Below are 20,150 nucleotides of genomic sequence, written 5' to 3'. Positions count from 1 at the left end.
ACAGAAAGACAACACCGAATTTGCTACACGTGTCCTCATATCGTGCTTTAAACCATATCGATTTAATTATTATTACCACAACATAAAATTGAGCCAGTCAACGCGAAAGAAAGAAGCGTCTATTACTAAACTCCAAAGCATAACTTGTATCCCAACCAAACAGAAATCTACACAATTTCTACTTTATGCAGAAGCAGAGGCAGTGCTCAGCAAGAGCAGGGCTAAAACATTGCATAATCTTTACAAACACAACAGTGAAAACCAGGGAGAAAGCCAAATACAATTCTAAAAGAATCCGGGGTCTGTCTCTTAAAATCTGGGGAAGTTAAATCCTCTTCGCAATACTTGAATACTAGGTAGTGTAAACGTCCAGAGATGACGGTATGTCAGTCTGCACGTCCATAGGTGAACACTGAACGATTTCCCTTGAAACAGGAAGCGCTATTTGTACGTACAACGGCCACACGTGTCCGCTAAATGCAACATGCGCATTCATCCCACCTTCCCCCGCGTAACCACGCAGTTTCGCTTTTTTGGGCTGATAAGCAACATCGGTTACTACCAACCGGGATCGGCTTTTAAATCCATTTTCTTAGATAAATTTAACGGTTGGTCAGCATCGTTCGTACTGTTGATCATCGCGGATGCTGGTCGTTTCGTCGGCGCTGTGCTGCCGATCGTCGGCGAGGTTGGAGTGGAAGCATGTGATCGCGTCGAAAAGGGTACTTCCGGTGCGCTGGTCGTTGTGGGCGATCGAGCTTCCATTTGTAATTGATGCATGGCTGAAATTGGAAACGGTGCCATCCGCGTCTGCAAGGAAAGCATGATAATTAACATCCTGTAAACTCGTACTCACCAAATTTTTTACAAATTTTTTCGTCTACTGTTATCAGGTTTTGCGGTCGCTTAATCGATGCCTAAGTTTCACGGCCAGGAAAACGAGATATCAATATTACTATGTACAATTCCCCGTAAAACAATGCTCTCTGATTGGAATTACTTCCGCGTAGCAAAGCAATAAATTCTATGTAAACAAAACCGGAAACCACGTCAACGGTTCGAAAAACATAAAGTCTGAGTAGCAAAATTTACAAAGAATGTAGTTTTAACCAGGTTTCACAACTCAGGACTCCAATAGCGACACATTAATGTCCGGTACCATCATTCATGAAACGATAAACAATAAACAAAACATACCTGTTGTGCCAGGGGAAGATAGCCCAGCGACATGTCAAACGCCTGTGGATACAGACTAATATTGCCAATTTGGTGATGTAACAGGCGCATATCGGCTGCCGCATGGGCCGGATAGAACGCAGCCGGTGAGACGAAGGAGAACGGTGATGCTTTGGTAAAAGCTGATCCGGCCACAGCCGCCACGGCGGCCGGCATCATACCGGGGTTCGGCGCTGCCGCCAGGCCCAATCCATAATAGCCTCCAAAATTGGATAGCAAATGTGTGGGCATCAGCGTGACAGGCGAGATCGGAGATTCTTGGGTTAGAGCCGCGTGTAAGCGTGTAGTAGGGGATCCCTTCATTTCGGTTCCCACAGAAGCCGGTTCTTTAAAACTTCCCACAGCATCCGGCGGCGACGGAGCCGGACTGTGCCGGGGTGCGGTTGTGCTGTCGGCCCGGGCTTCCTCATTTTTGCGGGCCGCGCGGAACTTTTTGTGTGTGCGATACAAGTCGGCATAAATTTCCGACGCATTGGATAAAGGAGGCGCTTGCAGAGCGCGTTTTAATACAGGCATATCGCAGTCGGGTGATTTCACAGCTGGGACATCGGCTGTAAAAAAAAATTAAAAAACTAAATACCGAAAAAAACCATCAATAAAATTAGCTCAACTAATCTTGTACTGAGCAGCCCACTATCAGCCATTAAATCATTAACTGAGCCGGCCTTGGAAAACCAGATGTGAAATGCAAGGCTGCCCGGCGCACGTCGTTACAGGTCAGGGTCAAGCAAGTTGGTCAAAGCAGTACTATATACACACTGACCACATCTGACATGCTTGTGGCCTTCCCAGATAACCGCAAGAAAACGCTCGCGCCCATGTAATTAATGACCATGGCGTAGGACGAATAAATCACAAGCCGTCCATAGAAGAAACACAAGTTGTTCAATTTGCACGTAAAATATGGACGAGCATAGTAACTAATTACCATGTAAATACCGAGAAGTATTCGTATGTATCACTGGTTATAGTTACACAAAGTACAACAAATTACAGAATCCTTTTCGCAAGATTAAACCAGAATGATAATGATAACGTTTAAGTGCAACAAAGCAGCAAAAAAAGGTTAATGCTAACGAATGCACACCACCATAATGAAAAATATAAAATTGCATTGCAAAGTTAAGAACTATCGACTCAGGTTGGCAAGTCATATCGCAGCAAAAGTGGCATTTTCGAAGGCACTTACCGCTGTCTTTTGCTCGCTGACGCGCACCATCGCTATCGAGATCAAATTTACAGTCACTGCCACTTTCAACTCCGGAATCGGCGGCCCGTGTGGCATCCGACGATGTAACACTGGTGGGCGAGCGGGACTGCGGTGAGGAGCTGCCACAGCGTCCGAAACTCGACTGTGGACTATCCGCTTCCACACTGGTGCGGCCCGCCCATCGCTTCCCGTGCCCTTTCCCGGGCGTCGTCGTGCCCAGTGTGCTGGCCATCAGACTGCCGCACGTATCCATCTTCCCACCAATCAACTTCTCGGAATGCAACGTATTCAATGTCCTGAGATCAGGGATTTTCCTAATTAACTGTGCGTAAAATTCCGTCTGCTCGGGATGATTGCGTGCCACCAGCCGCTCAAGGCAGCGTTTCATCGCATCCTGGATCTTCGTTACCAACTCCACACTGCGCAGTCCGGGCCGATCTGCAAGCATACCCGCACACAATGAGTGCTGATCTACTATGCCGGACGGTGTCGCACACTGTGCCATTCGTATAGGTACCGTGTAACTTACCATTCGCCATGAGTGCCACGGCCGAAAAGACAGCAATCTCCGCGTCCGATAAATCCATCTGATTGAAGCGCTCAGCAAAGTCGAACATCGAGTCAACAAGGAATCGGGCGTTGCTACCGGTCAGTGCGGCTAGATCGCGGCGTAAAACCTGTCCACTGGGACAGAGCAGTGAATTGGCTGTGGCGTCAAACAATCTGGATAAGCGGACAAGAAGGATCTCAAACACACCCGCCTGCAGTGCAAAAAACAACCCGGTGATGATGGTGATGAGGTCAACGTAATTGCTAACTCTGCTTTAACAGCTACATACGCCACACACGTACGTATAGTAAAATACACTTTAGTAAATAACCCTGGACCAATCGCCAGTCATGGTTTCTCACAGCCGAGAAAGTTTCGCCGCTAGCAAGGCCGTAGTCAAGTGTGTACACACCAGCGAACGGTACAAATTGCCACAACGAACATCTGTTGCGTAAAGTGGCGGCCTCGCTATTGGCTCATCATATCTACGATAGCAATGCAGTCCTCTTACATTGTAAAACGGCAAACCAAAAAAATGCACAATATGCAAAATTATCCAGCGCTGTTATGGAAATACTTAACAACAAAATTTTATCTTAACTTTCTCTGTGCAAAAGAAATGTCAACTTTACAAAAACAAACGCAGCATCAAATGCATCCATTAACAATATTTTCCCACAGAAATGTATTGTCAAAAAGTGTGCAATAAGTAATATAAAAAATGTACTAAAAATGTACTGCGAAACTTCTCGCTGGCTCTCATTAGGTCAACAACACACGTTCAAAAAATGGTTCACTTCAAACACAACTCGAAAGCAGTTCGTTCTCATTTAACAAATCTTAAAATTCAACAATGTATTTTTACCTTCAGCAGAGTGACTTGATCATCTTGAGACAGCATAAGAAATCCGGGCAGGCGCTTTGCGAAATCCACGACGCCGCGTATAATAGGAGAAAATCGGTCAGAGAAATCATCCAGTGTTGTCCCATTGATGTGTGAGTGATGTTGGCCTGATTGTGCTGCGCTCGCCACAGATGACGACGGGTTCAACGGGCAGGCCTGCAAAATGCACACACAGATACATACAATGTCCGTTCGTCGGCGGGAATCATCCAGTTAGGACGGAAGAGCCATACACGCTCTTCCCACGACATACATACACATCAGTGACACACACACACACCGCACACGGTTATCAAACGCCAGCTGACACAGACGACTAATCAAGAATCCATGAAAAGTCTTTACATAGTTAAGGAACGCGTAAGTAAGTGTAACTTTATAATGGCACAATTTCGGTGCAGGAGTACTCACGATTATGGATGAAAGCTCGGGTAGGTGATTCGTCACTCTCCATTGCTCCAGGATGCCCATTATTTTGGGCTTAGTGTATTCGCACGTTTCCTCGTGTGCCTTGACAACCAGGGAAAGTAGGCTCTCCTGATCGTCCATTTCGGCACATAACGAAGACACCTGCGTTTTTGCGCTCTGCTTCAGCATTTCAGCATGAATTTTAGCCTTTTCCCGTTTGGGAACACGTCCAAACCGCACAGCTAATAAGATAAAAATTTGATTAGCTTCTTTGATAAAAATTTGATTAGCTTTTTACATACAACTTACTGTTAATACAAGTCTTAGCGTAGTAAGAAGCAATTTAAATTATACGTTGTTTACTGTTAATTTCCTTTGACTGCTTAATTTATGTTCTTATGATTAGCATAAGCCCAGTCGAGACTTGCTATGAATTTCTTTGCTCTCCGATTTGAAGTCCCATAATTTATTGGAAGGCGAAGAAACAACTACATATTTCATAATCAAAACCTGCATATCCAAGAAAGATTAAGTGTTAAATCGATATCATCACACCAAATTCCAGTCATAAATCACGCCATTAACTTTAAGTGAAAAACCACCGCCAGACACAGCATTAAGGATCGTTAGTTCGCCTAATTCGCTTTAAGCACTTTTGTAATGCTTGAGTGACTCAAAGTATTGCGAAGAAGGTGATGCAAAAAATTAAACAAAACACAGTTCAATTTCCATGAACGAAGAAACTGTCGTTCAACGCTCCTACACATAGCCATGTCCATGAAACAACAACGTGCAGTCATATTTCCACAAAATCGCGAATCAAAATTAGCTTAATTAGAAGGGAACAAAAGAACTCCGCAAGAGCCTACTTACCGTCACGCGACATTCCAACTTCAATGCACTTCTTCAATCGACAATACTGGCAGCGATTACGGTTAATGCGCAGGATCGCGCATTGCTGGTTTTTCGTGCAGGGCCGGTACTGGATCTTTTGCTGGATGGATCGCCGGAAGAATCCCTGAATAAACGAACGCCAATGTCAACACCAAACATCCGGTGGTTAGTCGTCAAACCCCTACTGTCACACTAGCTGAACGATTAAACGTTTTACAATTTCATCCTTTACCCGCGCCATCCATTGATTTCGCCCTGCACTTCGTTTTCGGCGCAACAGACTAAGAAAGCCCGCCCGATCTGTGTATTACGTATAATACTAGTATGATAACCCAGAATCCTGCAAGGCCACTTGTACGTACTATTACATTGTGTTTGATCTGATCCCGTTTTGACCGGCACACCAATGAAAAATCCTCACTGAACAAGTGCGTAGCGCGACTACGTAGTCGAACTGGACTCTCCATCTCCGCAACAGTAGCTGACTGTTCCCGGCCACGACCCCAATCTGTCCAACTCTTGCATCATATGTTAGATAAATTGTTGTATTAGGCTATTATTTTGTTGACCTACATAGATCACTGAACCCGGGATGATCGTCCCATTTTATTTGTAGGTCCTCCCAATTTCAGCGCCAGCAGCTACCATGAGAAATCACCCTACATCAATCCACAGCCTTCGGCTAATCTCAACATTATACAATGCTCTCAAACCCAAAAATATCGGCACTGCAGGACAATCGATGGCGTTCGTCCTTATTGCATTATTGTCTTCCATCTTGACCAGGCTATTTAACCCACGTTTACACGCACGCATCAAGAATTAAGCGACACAGGGTGGGATCAGTGAGAACCCGTTCTATATGGAAATTATGACCATTTTACCAGTGCATCTTATGCATGTTATGTTCGAATTGCAATACTACCCTAGTTGTACTAAATGTGGGAACATCGGGATACTCGTAACTCGTAGTGCTTGCAAACGGCGTCAAATATTTAAGCACCGTACAACCAGATCCCATTTTACTCCGGTATTAAAAGGTAAATCTCCGATCTTGATACTGGTTAGCGGTCACCCTCTTGGCACCGGAAGATTTGATGCATTTAGCCGACCATTATTGTTTCGCGTACGCAACGACACTTCAGTGTTTTTATCCCGTTCGGCTTTTAATTTCTGAGCATAAAAATACCAACACATAAAAAATAAAAAATACCAACACACACAATTTTGGTCAAAAATACTGCAACCAAAGTGTCAAAAGACCGTTTGGCTATGGCAGTTATACTAAAAGAGGAATTGTAGGAAAATTCACTCCAGCAGCGGTATTTATACGGTCTTCCCGTGGGCCGGGCATAGTGCCGATTATACACCGCTGACCAATGGCTAACACGCTGCCAATAATAGGACAGGTTACGCAGTAACCTTTGGCCATCAAAATCGTAAGCGAAAGTCATGAAAACACGTGCTTCACCTTCAACGATGTGGCTGTTTAGGAATACCCGTATATAATTCCGCCAAATATCTATATTAGCTACCCTATTCGACCAAAAAAGTGGCAAAAAACCACATGAGGGCGTGGATAACTACTTCGCCTCAACAAATTCAAACGTTTATTCACAATGTTAGCCCACTGCCTCATATATATATCAAGGCAAAACTCAAAACCTTTTTAATATCTCAGCGTCAGTACTATATCATGCTACAGATACTATGCTACTGCGGCAAAATAAATAATAACTCGTAACTTCCGGACCGGAAGTTCCCGGTGGAAAATTTTCGTTCACTGAATACAAGTACCTCACATCTCTTGCGATATAAGTATGAGCACTGTAACGCACAATTAATTATACTTACTGCCGCATTGCTGCTGATATGGGAAAATCACTTCTGAACCGGCAAATCCGCAAGAAATCCTTTACCCTTCTATTTAATACAATCCCAACGAATTCCAAATTAATAACGGGAAATGCGTGTTGTACTGGTCAGAAAAGCCCATACTAGCCTTCAATACAGTATTTAATTAAGTTCACTTGCGTAAAACTAACTTTAATAATTTCAAATAAATTTAATAAAAGGATCTATCAGTTCGACTAGCGGAGCGAAATCTTTACTATTGTGCAGTTTTCAGTAAGTGGAACCGCTTTACGCAGAATTTTTTTGCGCTGCATAACACTGATGATTTTAAAGTCGGGCTAATCAAAAAGCGGGCAAATAAGTTATAAATAATTGTGAAGCTATTGTAAGTAAAACTGCAACGGCACAGATTCTGCGCTGCTCGCTCATTGTCAGGTCATGATTACACATGCGCGACTTCAAAGCGGGGCATCCTGACCGACTAATATTTCAAACTGGTTAGAGAAATCTATGGCACCCGCACCGTTCAATGACCTGGCCGAAACCGAAGTGGCCATTGACCGGACAGTGGTCACTCGAGTGAACCAGCGGTCATTGACGCATTCCTGCCTTGCTTTCGTTCTCAAGGCTGCTGGGTAATTTTCCTGTTTCACCAAGCCCTTCGACATCTGACCAGTGTCCAGATATTTCTATACGTGCTTGATTTTATCTGCGCCGTAAAGGCACAATGGGCTACTACGGTACAAGGTGCGCGGCAATGCTTTGCTGTGGCCGATTTGAAAATCTGCACCAAAATGCGCTCAATCTACATTACTCGTGCTTGTCCCAGCTAATTTTTTTTAATTAACAGCAAACGATTGGAAGTATTGACTGACCATGAAACCTATGAGTAACTAACAAATTTTCGCAATACGATTTTATTTAACAGGATCCCACAATTTATGGCACACTTTCACAAAAAAAAATTTTAAATGCTAGAACTTTCTATCTAAAATTCAAATTAATTATTCTTTCTGTTTTTTGTATAAGGTCCGTTTTGCTACGAACCGATCGAGTGACTCGGTTGCCGAAAAGCGCGCAGCAGAAGATAGGCCAAAGCTATAGCGCAGATCAGACTCATCAGAGCAGTCAGCCAGTGGGTCAGGCAGGCGTAACGCCACAATATGTATACGTACTATCAGCTCAAGCTTTTCTCTCTGTGCAACAAGAGCGATGCAGCAAGAGGGGGTCAATTTCAGGGTCGATGTCCGGCCACTGATACAAAAGCCTGATTCTGGTTACAGCGCAATCATCAAAAGGTGTTTCACTGTGGAGTTCCGGTCAAAAATCTCTAGATTGTTTTAACCAGAAATAAGAGTTCGCCTTCCTTTCCTAGCAATGAATAAGCAATGAGAGATGCGGCGATCAACTGAATCGTTTACAGCTTTACGTAATTCTTTGTTTACCCACATTCTTTAACCGGCGCGCAAACAAAACATTACCATATGTCTCTATTTCTCTCGCTATCAGGATTTTTTTACGATGGAGAAAGGGGCAATAAAACGATCCCCAATGTTGCCAGCATCGTTCCAGAAATGTGTCAACTACAGAAATCCAAAAACAAATTTTGCGCAATGCACCCCGCGTTCGCCGAACGAGGTCAACAAAGTAGAGCGCGCGAACCAATCGATCCCGCAATATTTTGTGTGGACTGTTATCAATGAGAACTTGGTGCTTAAAAGACAAGTTCAGTGATTTTCCAGCACAAACAACACTGGTCATAAAGTTACGGCGGAATTGAGAACAACAAATCGCAACTAACTCTGTACGGGTAGTCTATGTATATGCGCCGGCTAATCGCAGATTTAAATCGGACCGAAAATGTCGGCCAAGATTTTGCATAACAACGCCCAGTTCGCCATCCGGCCATTTGACATCACATGAACTAGAAATCCAGTTCGCGAAAAACGGGCAACTGTCCTGGAGAAAACAAATTAACTTTTTAAGTCTACTTGGCCTACACAGACAAAAAATAACAAAGAACGAGCGTTCAACAACACACGATCTCGAAAAGCATTCAACAAAAATTCAAATAAATTTAAACCAAATTTTACGAGACAACAAAAACACTGCTATAGGTGATAACAACTTTATATTTCGATTCAGATGTTTTTCAGTTTTTTAGTACTGCGTCATAGACACCAATACTTTATGCATAATGCGGCAGTCAGCATTCACCGCAGACAAATTAATTCAAATATTTCGCTAAAGGCATTCGTTCGAACATGGACCGCCTGACAAAAACTCCATTTTCATTGCCAAGGTAAGATAAATTATGCCTGTCAGCAAAACATATTTGCGGTTTGAATACAATCAATAAATAACTTTTTTGATGAATGAATCTTCTAATACAGAAACAAATTATACAACATGTACGAAAAGTTTCCCTTCGTCAGCACTTAGCACGGTTCCCATCATGGCACACCTTCCCGTTAAACTCTGTCGATATTTGCCGACTGCAAGCTGCACCCTGCACTGCGGCACTGCGCATCAGCTGTCTGACTGATGCTAGCTTGCATCCAAGTTTAGAAGTTACTGGATGTTACGCAACCTCACCACATAGCCAGAGAGAGAGGCCGAGAGACACACTTCAGAACTGTCTACTCTCCCGACTTCAGGTGATTTTCTGTGTGAAGTTCATGGTCACTTTCATTGCGGAACCACAGTGAAGTTCTTAACATGGACAATGTGACGTAATCAGCTAGAATTTAGGTAGTCGGAAAACTGTTCCGCGATTGGACCTGCTTGTGTGCCAATTTGCATCTACCGTCTTTAATTTTTCTGGAAACACTGATTTTATCGTGCTAATGCACAGAACACATACCTTACATCCTTCACAACCTGGAAAAGTGATAAGAACCAAACGTGAGATTAAAAGCGTAATATCGTTCTGTTACTTATACATACAGTTTATTAAATATGTAACAGTAATGCAATCAAGTTCAAAGGATATTCAGAATGTTTACACTTACTATGCACTCCATAGTGAAAACCACTCGCTTTGTCTCCACAGACCCGACACAACACTGTTGTCCCATCGAAATCTAAAAAAGCCAGTTTGTCTTTGAGATGATAATTATACCGATAGCCTTTGAAATACAAGGGAAAAGTGCCAGCGCTTCACAATCCTTGGATCTGCCGGCTGATATAATTATCAAATAAAACCCTCTCACATCGGTTACGTATGTATCGCTTTACATAAACGCATTTCAAAGCCGGCGAGGAACTGCCCTATATTTTTACACCTGCGACCACAAATGCCCGTTGAATCAACGAGATCAGGGATCATAGAGATCAGCGAACCAGAGAAAGCGAAACTCAGCGAGAGGAACGTTCGCGCGATTCATAGTAGGTTATCAAATCCTTACGTTCATGCAAGCTATTGTGTTCGCAGTTCTACTGTTCCCAAAAACACGTAATCCAAGTTAGCACAGGTGTGTGAGTGTATGCAGCGTAACGGGAAGAGCCGAACAGCGGTCGTTACATAGTACAGTATGAGTGCTATAGTAAGCAATTAAACGAACTTACCAATTTTTAGGTCGCTTCCGGTTGGCTTTCCCGCCATCTCAACAGAATTCGTAGTATTTTTGGCCATTTTGGATTAATTCCACATAAACAAAACCAATAAAATGGAAATCAAATCAAGTCAGCCACAGATAGTGGTTGTATTCCCAAGGATTCCAACAATCCTTCTCGCGCCACACACTGCACACAAACGATAAGAACAAAGATATCCACTGTCCATTTGCTCGGGCTAGCACTATAGCTGTGCTTCCAAATGCTTCACCACACGACAAAAACGGGTGAACAGATTAACAATAATGCCGGGCTGGGAGATTATCGGTGTGGTGAGATATTTAGTGCAGACTACGCGATCCGGTGGCCCAATGGCAGACGTTTGGCTTAGTTCCGAATTCTCTGTACGTGGTGCCACACTAACCACACCATATTTCAATTGGCAACCAAACAAGAAGATACGGTTGTGTTGAATGTGCCGCTCTGCTGTCTATCAAATTTTCTTTTCTCTCTTATTCACTGCCAAGGCTTCTGTTCTCTCTTCTGTTCTTGTCGATGCAGAGCAGACGCGCACTGGTCACCAGAGTTCATTCACACTACAACCAAGTGTAATCTCTAGGTTAGTCAGTTATGGCACAGATACCGGGAACGTGGTACGCAAACAACAAGTACTCGTACACAAACTACCAAGTTGCAGAGGGAAATACGCCGAACCATTATTTTATCACAAACTTTAAACACGCCAGACCTAGAAGCGGTAGAAGGATCTCCACGCCCCAGATTCAGAGTACGCGGTTCAAAATGCAAGTTTCACGATACTAGTGCTTTTATTTTGGTAATATTGAAGATGTTGTTTGGACCAAATAAAATACAAACAAACATGTGCAAATGACAAGCATATTTTAACGGGATCGTGAAACTTTGGGCTAATATCTTTCGCACAAAACTAACGAGAGTTTTTTACAGGACACGATCCATCGATGAGTGAATAATTATTGATTTATGTGATACCTAATCTTCCATACAAATTAATTGTCCCAATGTGCCGTTCTGCAGACCGAAAACGATACATCAGTTGGTATAAAGAAAGATTAACCGAATTATATTGAAATCGTTTTATAGTGCATAATATGGTGCTTATCTACGTATAGACTATCCAAAAACTGCTCAATTAATTACTCCACCGTTAAATTTACACAGAGGTAAGTACAAATATACAATACTTCTGCAGATATTGAATAGACGTATGGTTTACGTAACCTGTTCTGATTTGCGCCGTACGTGCTTCGCAATCGGCCACCGATTATGTTCAAGCAAGATCAGTGGTCAAGTTATTTAAATCCACAAACATAGCAGCGAACATTGACTCGCCGGTCAAGACCCAAAAAAACGACAACACGCAATAACTAGAAACTTCTGAAGTCTGTTTCATTTGACAATAACAATTTATAATTTTTGCGGCATTATGACGCACCTACCACCGGTCGCACAGAAACTAAACTGCAAAAATTGTAATGATAAATTATGATGTATTAAACAATAGCGAGCGTTGCTTTATAAAGTATCGAATATCTATATCATGTCTTTCAAGCATTAAATCCCGGTCGGTTAGATAAAAACTGTATTATGCACATCCATCTTAATTTTGTCGATGCTTAATTTTCTTTGTAAACTAGGGCGTAGCAGCCAGTAGGCGATGTCATTACCTTACAATGAGAACTTCTTGTGCTAATTGTAAGTACTGTACTTTCAAAATCGCGGGTATTCAGAATTGTAAGTACTGTACTTTCAAAATCACGGGAATTCAGAATTAAAAAAACAACAAAAATCTCGAAAAAGCAGTCATGTGGATCTGGAATACAGGTTAATGGTTTCAGGTAAGCAAACACTATATCTGCCGGCAAACCCATTTTCCAGAACCAGAAACGCAATTCCTAGCGATTCGGCTTTGTGTATCTCCATAATGTGGAACATCACGATAAGCACCCGCGCTGACTCTGACGTGTGCCCTAATTTTTTTCCGGTCTTTAATGCCCTAATAATGTCCACACGAATTTATAATCATGAGATGTGTGCCAGTCATTGACCCTAACTGTTCTGGCTACAAAAGCAAATGTTACTTCTTTCATATAATTATCATTAGTCATCCACTTTCTCTGTATTAGAAAGCATTTACGTGTTTAAACTGTCATGTTTGCCAACTGCGATTTATATTTAAATCACAGTTATTGTGACCTCTAACGATCCCAATTTTTGAAAAACTGTATGCTGCATGCATATAGATTAGGAAAAACGGTTGCAGAACTTCAGAAGTCATTTCATCGGAAACACTATGCGCTCTCTATTATCGGGGGAGCTGAGGTACTGAAGGCACAATATGGCTAGAATCTACAGCAGGATGCTGTCTTTCGTTTTTCAGAAATTTTGTAAACATAGGCAAAAAAGCAATTCCGATCGACTGTGCGTACTAGCTACCTGGATCTATGCCAGTATACGTACTCGTATCTTGTACATCTCTTGACGCCGTATATTGTACATTGAAGATGGCATACAGATACTTAATTGTATGCCGAAAGGCAGTAGCGAAACATTATATGCAAAATTTGAGTTAATTCCGATCTGTGCGTTAGGTTAATATGTACTTTATAATTTTAGCTGCCACGTTTATGCTTGGACATGTATTGTCGGTTAAATCTACTGTACAGATAGTATAGCATCGGTCCGATTTATTTGTCTCCAGTGTCATTTTGCGGCAAACTAAAAATTATTCCAAAAGTAAGGTATTGAAAAAAATAACAAAAAATGTTGCTGAAAAGTAAAATCCTATTAGGATCAAAGCTTCGGTAACACTCTTGCTGTAATGCGTTAATATGGACAATGACACAAGCCGAATTGGAAATGGGTTGCGTAAAGACTTGTAGCGAAAGTCAGTACACTACAAATGTCGCAACCCATAAATCTATATTTCGCGCTACTTCTTTACGCAACTCATTTTCAATTGGGCTTGTATCGTACATACATACATTGTCAGGCAGTACCAAAGTCACAAACGTTTATAAAAGCAAACGTCACTTCTTTCACATAATATAAATTTTTTGAAATTAGCGAATGCACAGTGCACACATTGTCACAGTATCAGCAATTAGCAAAATTAAATTTGTGATAGCCTACGGCAGATTTAATAAAAAGTTGCTTACACAATACAGTATCGGTAATGGAGAATCTTAATATGTACTGCAAAATGCGATTGTTACAACCTAACTAATTTTGCAGAAGCATATTCTAATTAGCGTACTTCAAGTACTCATTTTATTATTGTAATCGAAGTTCTAACTTTTCACTCTCCATTATGGGTGCACCACTACTGGTAAAGTTTCCTAAATATCCATGAGAAACCATTAATGAGGAAAAATCCAATCTACTGTATAATAGATGAAGTACTGTAGTTGTAAGTACTTCATCATAATCAGTAATTAACTCGATCATACTACAGTAGGATGGTACAGCTGCAGCAAGTACTAACCATAAGTAAATATCTATATGATTATGTTTATAAATACTGCAGTAGTTCTGTTGCCTCATTGCTCACTGCAGTAACCGCGGAAATTCGGTGGCAGGTTCTCCACGCCCTAACCTGACCAGAAGAGAAGCAGAAGCAAACGTCACCTTTAATTGTCCCTTTATCGTGTTGTTTAAAGTTTTCTTAAATGACTTGAATCTTTTCTCGTACTTACGAATTCTGGCTTAGTTTTCAAGAAACCCCGGGATTTATTTTGTATATAGCCAATTCCGCGATCTACTCAGTAGTAGGAAAAATGAGCTATCATTCATTCTTTGTTCTGAAATGCGGCATTGACATAACTTTTTTACTTGATATAAGATATAACCAAGAAAAAATTTTATTCAACTGTTTTTTTCTAATAAGTGCTAGGATGGGATGATGATGTATCACTATTGTAACACGATAAGTACTTGTATACGGTACTTTTCTCCATCCATGCTGTGTGCGAACTTGTTGCATTTTTGATGGCGAGTGCCGGGTACTTTTACGGGATCTACTCAAGTTAGAATTGCGATATGTACCGCTCAAACACAAAATCATGTTTTGCATGATACTGAAAATGAGTAAAAACTACAAACTTGTAAGACGTAGCAACACTACTCGCAGACATGAATGACATAAAACTGCGCACGTTTTTCTCTACGAAGGGTAACAAAATTAATAAGTTTCATACACTGATTCATAAAGTCATCCACGACGCGTTATAAATTTATCTACTCTCGGATATGCCCAGAGTGAGCTGATTCATGCATATATGGTAATACGTATCATGTGATAAGTAAGAGATGTAAAATTTTACGTATATTTTAACAGTATCATTGTAGCAGTGGCATTCGTACCCGTATTTGCAACCTTGCTAGTAATTACTTTGTATATGTCCGATTAGGTTTCTTCCATTGGTACAAAGCTTCAGCGCAACGGAACCTGGATCAGGATGTTTCAATTACTTACATTACTTACGAAAAAATATTATATGTAAGTATGTGTAACAGAACAAGTTTAAGCTGGAGAAATCATACATTTATGTATTTATGTCGGTAGTAATTTCAAAGTGTTAATAATATATCAAGCGCCGAAACAAAAAATGAAGTTTTTCCAGCTATGTTTCCAGACTTCTCAGTCGTCGGAGATTGTGCAGTACATGACTGTAACCATCATTTCTCTAGAAGTAATCTACAAAAAGTACAGTAAACCCGCAATGCTATAGTTGGCAACTTGGCAATAAGTAGCCACAGAAAGCAGAAAGAAAATGATCACTTTCACATAATTATAAATATATGCATACTTTTCACCATAAAAGTTTAGGTTGTGTTAGTACTTGCATCTTTTACGTTTTAACTTGCTTATACGATATTATCAGAAACAAGTATTAACGATGTGACGGATTTTGTTGTCTACTGTTTGTTATGCAACGTCTTTTTTATAGCGCTTGACATTAATATAACCCAGTTCTAGTTATGTAACAGGCAAATTTATTTTCTCTTACTATCAGTTTCCTGTCTAGGGCCCGACAGTGCTCAATCAGCACGCAAACCCTAAGTGCTAAGCGTTACGTAATTTCGTTATTTCTTTTTCAATCGATTTACTCGATGAGTTACATAACCAAAATATCGGGACCAACAACAACAATGCATACTGCGGCGGAGCACAGTAGCTCATCGGATCGCTGCAGATTACATAAGGACGATTTGCCAGATACACATGTGGGGGTTTCAACAAACAGCCTTTCGATTTGGCGACACATCTCTTATTATTCTTATTTCCGTACGTGCATGCTCTGTTAGTAGTTTTCTTATCCCACCCCAGCGGCTAATTATTTATCTGGTGTAATTGCATAACATAGCTAACCGTGTTTGCTAGCAACTAACAGTCGCCAACACAAACCGATATTAATTTTATAATCAGGCTCAGCAAATAATAAACTATGGAGTGCAAACTACTGCAGTTAATTAATTTGCAAGCAACAGACTTGTAACGCGAAAAAAATAAGGATTACAATTTACCAGTTTCGAAGAATTTCGTTGCTGACCTACGGCGAAATCATGGTAACTTTCACCCAGTACATATCTATATAATTATGAATTTACTAATAATACTTACAAGCACCCGCGCTTTAACTTGGACACCAAACTGGTCTGAGGCTTACGTTTATGTTATTTAAGTAGTCATAATTTAAGAAATATTAAGTAGTACAGCCTCGCAAAATTAGCAATAATTATGCAAGGCTACACTTTTTCATCTATCAGTACGAGTACGTATTGTACGTTAATTGTAGAGTGACAGTGGGCACTTGGCGCAATACGACTAAAAATAAAATATCTGGCGATGCAGAAGTACAAAACAAGTTGCAATAACATAGAACTATAGTATAAGTACAGTATCTATAGAAGTATCTACAGAACTATACCACGTTAGTAGTCATTTCTATTAATTTATATAGATATCTGTATTTCCCGAATGGGCTCATTTTCTGCCATGATCCTCTGTCAATATGCCGGTTTGTGCTTTGAAGTTTTGAGTGATATAATTTTTTGCAGTTCTTGTTCAGTTTTGAACAGCAAAACTGTCGTAATGAGATTCCATGATAGAACGTAGTCAACTTGTAAGAAATTTATCACTCATCAATACCAAGAAATTTTTGGTGTTGTAGTTACGGTTATATTTTCTCGCAATAAAAAGATTCAAATAATATCTTTTGGTTTTTAAACTCGGTTCTTAATCCCTTAAAATACTTCCAGAGGATGGAATAACCAACCATAATTATTAATTTTTACGACGACCCTATTAAAATTTTTGAAGGTGTACTGTGTTTGTACACAGTAAAGTCTACAGTACTTGTCAAAAGGAGGTATACGTGCAGTACGTATTACGGATGCCATAGCGCAATAATTATTACGATATAAGTACTTATGTAACGAGATAAGACTAGTGCAAGTACAGCTACGATAGATACACATAAAAGCATACCGCTATTCATATTGCGCGGTGACGTCAGCGCTAAATCAGCGATTGAGTGCGGCGGCCGTTACCATGTCTACGGCAGCTCAAGGTGACCTTGCATCTACTGCCTATTGACTTAGTGCTACACTTCAACATGAAATGTGATGCAGTTGGCGAAAATTTCAAAGCGGAAGAGTTACACAACCAATTTCAACATAGTAAGCAACGGGCGCTATCGCAAAAAACGTTGGAATACCAGGCATGTTTTCGGTATACTAGTACTAGTATCAATGTAATTCGTATAGATCGCTTTTCTATACGAACGTTGCAGGACCATCTGCAGGAAGAAACTAGACTGTCATATTATGATACTCACAGCTCAACGAGCAACATGCCCAAGTTCTTCGTTGCGCTAATTGTAAGCGGCGCAAGGAAACACTGTGAAGAACAGCTCGTAATTTCCGAATAAAAATGGACGTTCACTTATTTAGAAAGCAAAGGCAAAAAACAGCTAATCAGCGTAATCGTAAATTCGTAATTCCTGTAAAGTTGTAAGAATCGAAGAATGTAAAGCGTCTTCTGCAGATAGATGTGACCTAAAAGTAGGTCACTGAAACCGACAAACAACATTGGTTTCTCAGAATTAAAACTTGCTGAAATTGTTACTAGATACTGCGCGCACCCTACAGTTGCAGTACGATACGTCGCCATATAACTATACCGTACTTATGTACGATCTTTTTATGCGTAAGTTGAAGCAAACATCCTTCCACTTATTATAATAAAAAATATAATATTATTATAAAAAATTAATAATATTTAAATAGTTACATAATTTTTATAGTGTCAGCTGTTACCTCTCTTGCGGTATGTCAGAAAGGAAAGAAAATTAAATGTAATTATTTTGTTAGTACTTTGTGTAGAATTGTGCAAGAGCAGAATATACAACTAATACATGTAGACGTATACTAACCGGTAAGTTTTAGTTTGTATACTGTATCTGCAGGAGCATTAAATTAAACAGGTAAACAAATTATTCACTTCTCACAGCTCAGGTGCAAAGAAATTTAATTTTTTTGATATTTCACAAGTCGATTACGAACACGGTAAAAAGCATAAACAGAATGAAAGGTGATGGCCAGAGGCGGCAGCAGCTAGATTAGGGTATGTAGCCCGTACAAGTATCTATTGTATATCTATATTAAGGTAAAATGACTGCAGAAATGCCGGTTCGTGGTACGTGTGTATAGTGCAATACTTAATAATTTTATTAGGGATTATTTATTTGCATAATTGCATTCATAATACTGCAACTGAAAAAAAAGAGAGGGTTAACAAAAATGAAAGGAAGCACCAGAATACGTATGCCACGTGCTTACAATGAAACGAACGATATGTACAATACTACAGCCATCTCACTATGCATGGTCCACCGTGACCTATACAAAGCTATCAGAAGCTAGAAAATTTATGGTTTTTCTGGAGTGTTACTTATAAGTTTTAAGCCATGCAGCAAGTGCACATTCCACAAAACGAGAATTTCTAATCATTACGTCCCCGTTAGGCGTTAGCAGCTCACGATAAGCAAATGTACATAGAAGTACAGCAGCCATGATTTTCATATCAGCACGAAAACAATCTAGAAATCCCGCTAAGCGTGTTGTTATGTAACTGGCCTTGATCGCCAGCATAACAGTTTTACTGAAAGAACACTCGCATCATAACCTTGCAAGATTATGTAATGCACCATGCATGCACTACAGCAGTCTGGGGATGCCGCGTTTTTGCTCAGCATGACCAGCTCTAGATCTGATGTTTTGTGGCTGTTGAATCACTTTCAGACAATGCAAATGGCGATTCTTATGCGTCTGATTTTCATCATACGCAATAATCAACCATCGTTTTTTCACTGTCGAGGTGTCGCGCGTACAAAACCATTGTCGCAAGACTCGCAACGACAGCTGCTCCGACGTTTACAAGATAATGCAGAAATACCGCTTCAAATTAGAGATCGTTTATTAACCGCAGAATCCGCTGCCGCAAGGCGAACGGACAGACCACACACCCCAAACACCATCCCCATAAGAATTAGTGGACCGTCGTGAAGGCAACAGACGCGGCAACGGACAACAAGGTTGCGCCGCCACCACTGTCCCACTGACTACAGTATATAAAGCGCACAACACTTCTCCAATCGTTCAGTTATTTCCATCTGCAACTTTCTACCAATATTTTCACTATAGTTTCTATATTATTGCGCTCTCTCGCGATCGTCTGCTTACCGTAAATATGCGTCCTGGCTTCGGTTTCTGTAAAATTTGCTTCGCGATTCCACAATGCCGTGCACATAATGACAGACGATACTGTACACTTCGCGGCTAACCGGAAATGCTACGTATTAGGCAGGAATTTTGGGGGTTACGTAATAGAAGGTTTAGTAATAATTATTATTTATCCTGTGCACCGTGTGCCTCGTAAGGAAAAACGTGCTAAAATGAATTGCATGGGAGCGATAGGAAAAGTAGAGCAAATGCATGTACGACGACGCAGTTGCCCTTGTGGAGTTGCAGCTAGGGTCTACGATGCCTGCATTGATCTTCTGCGATAAGCGGGCCTTACCGCGATTTGGCTTGTCTACACATGCTGACTCTGCTTGCCTACTAACCAACAAAACGATCAAATTTTATGACGTATAATGCAAACGATGATGCGTGTTGGTACTGCAAGTTCAACTTGTACACGAAGGGCCTTGAAAACCATGCACCACACAGCTGTAGGCTGTGTTTGGAGCGAAAACTTGGAACTGTAAATCTTGCCTGTGTAGGGCCATCTGAAACCGGCTGGATGTGTGTACGTGTGTGTGTACTGTATGTACATTCTGTGTAATGGTTCTGTGCGTTGGATAGCGTTCTAGATTGTGGTACTTCCTCAATGTCAGCACTTGAAGGGCGTTTTGGCAAGGAAAGTGCTTTTTATGTTTACTGAGACCGCGGCTTGCGGGATAAATAAGCAAACTCGCAGACAGTTTTGCATAAAA

General features: G+C 40.9%; 1 protein-coding gene across 1 annotated transcript; it reads right to left on the bottom strand.

The window, feature by feature from the left end:
• Window positions 1-53: 53 nt before the first annotated feature.
• On the bottom strand, window positions 54-19,896 carry LOC129590739 (ecdysone-induced protein 75B, isoforms C/D-like). Its single transcript, XM_055486092.1, has 11 exons — window positions 19,396-19,896; window positions 10,624-11,207; window positions 10,068-10,139; window positions 9,920-9,936; window positions 5,182-5,326; window positions 4,312-4,550; window positions 3,862-4,056; window positions 2,976-3,207; window positions 2,426-2,884; window positions 1,198-1,787; window positions 54-810 (listed from the first exon to the last, which is right to left on the bottom strand). The coding sequence occupies exons 2-11, from the start codon at window positions 10,688-10,690 to the stop codon at window positions 559-561; spliced, it is 2,268 nt and encodes a 755-aa protein (XP_055342067.1). The 5' UTR covers window positions 10,691-11,207; window positions 19,396-19,896; the 3' UTR covers window positions 54-558.
• Window positions 19,897-20,150: the final 254 nt, after the last annotated feature.

The sequence above is a fragment of the Paramacrobiotus metropolitanus genome, unplaced genomic scaffold (assembly GCF_019649055.1).
Source record: "Paramacrobiotus metropolitanus isolate TYO unplaced genomic scaffold, Prichtersi_v1.0 Parri_scaffold0000042, whole genome shotgun sequence".
Taxonomy (NCBI): Eukaryota; Metazoa; Tardigrada; class Eutardigrada; order Parachela; family Macrobiotidae; genus Paramacrobiotus; species Paramacrobiotus metropolitanus.
Note: the sequence above shows the minus strand (reverse complement) of the source record. Positions and strands in the feature narration are given on the sequence as shown.

Bases quoted from the DNA above. Each gene is read 5' to 3' on its own strand.
- LOC129590739 (XM_055486092.1), bottom strand. From the start codon at position 10,690: ATGGCCAAAAATACTACGAATTCTGTTGAGATGGCGGGAAAGCCAACC. The intron at 10,140-10,623 runs GTAAGTTCGTTT...TGGCTTTTTTAG, and splicing joins CGGAAGCGACCTAAAAATTG to ATTTCGATGGGACAACAGTG. The intron at 4,057-4,311 runs GTGAGTACTCCT...TGCATTTTGCAG, and splicing joins CCGAGCTTTCATCCATAATC to GCCTGCCCGTTGAACCCGTC.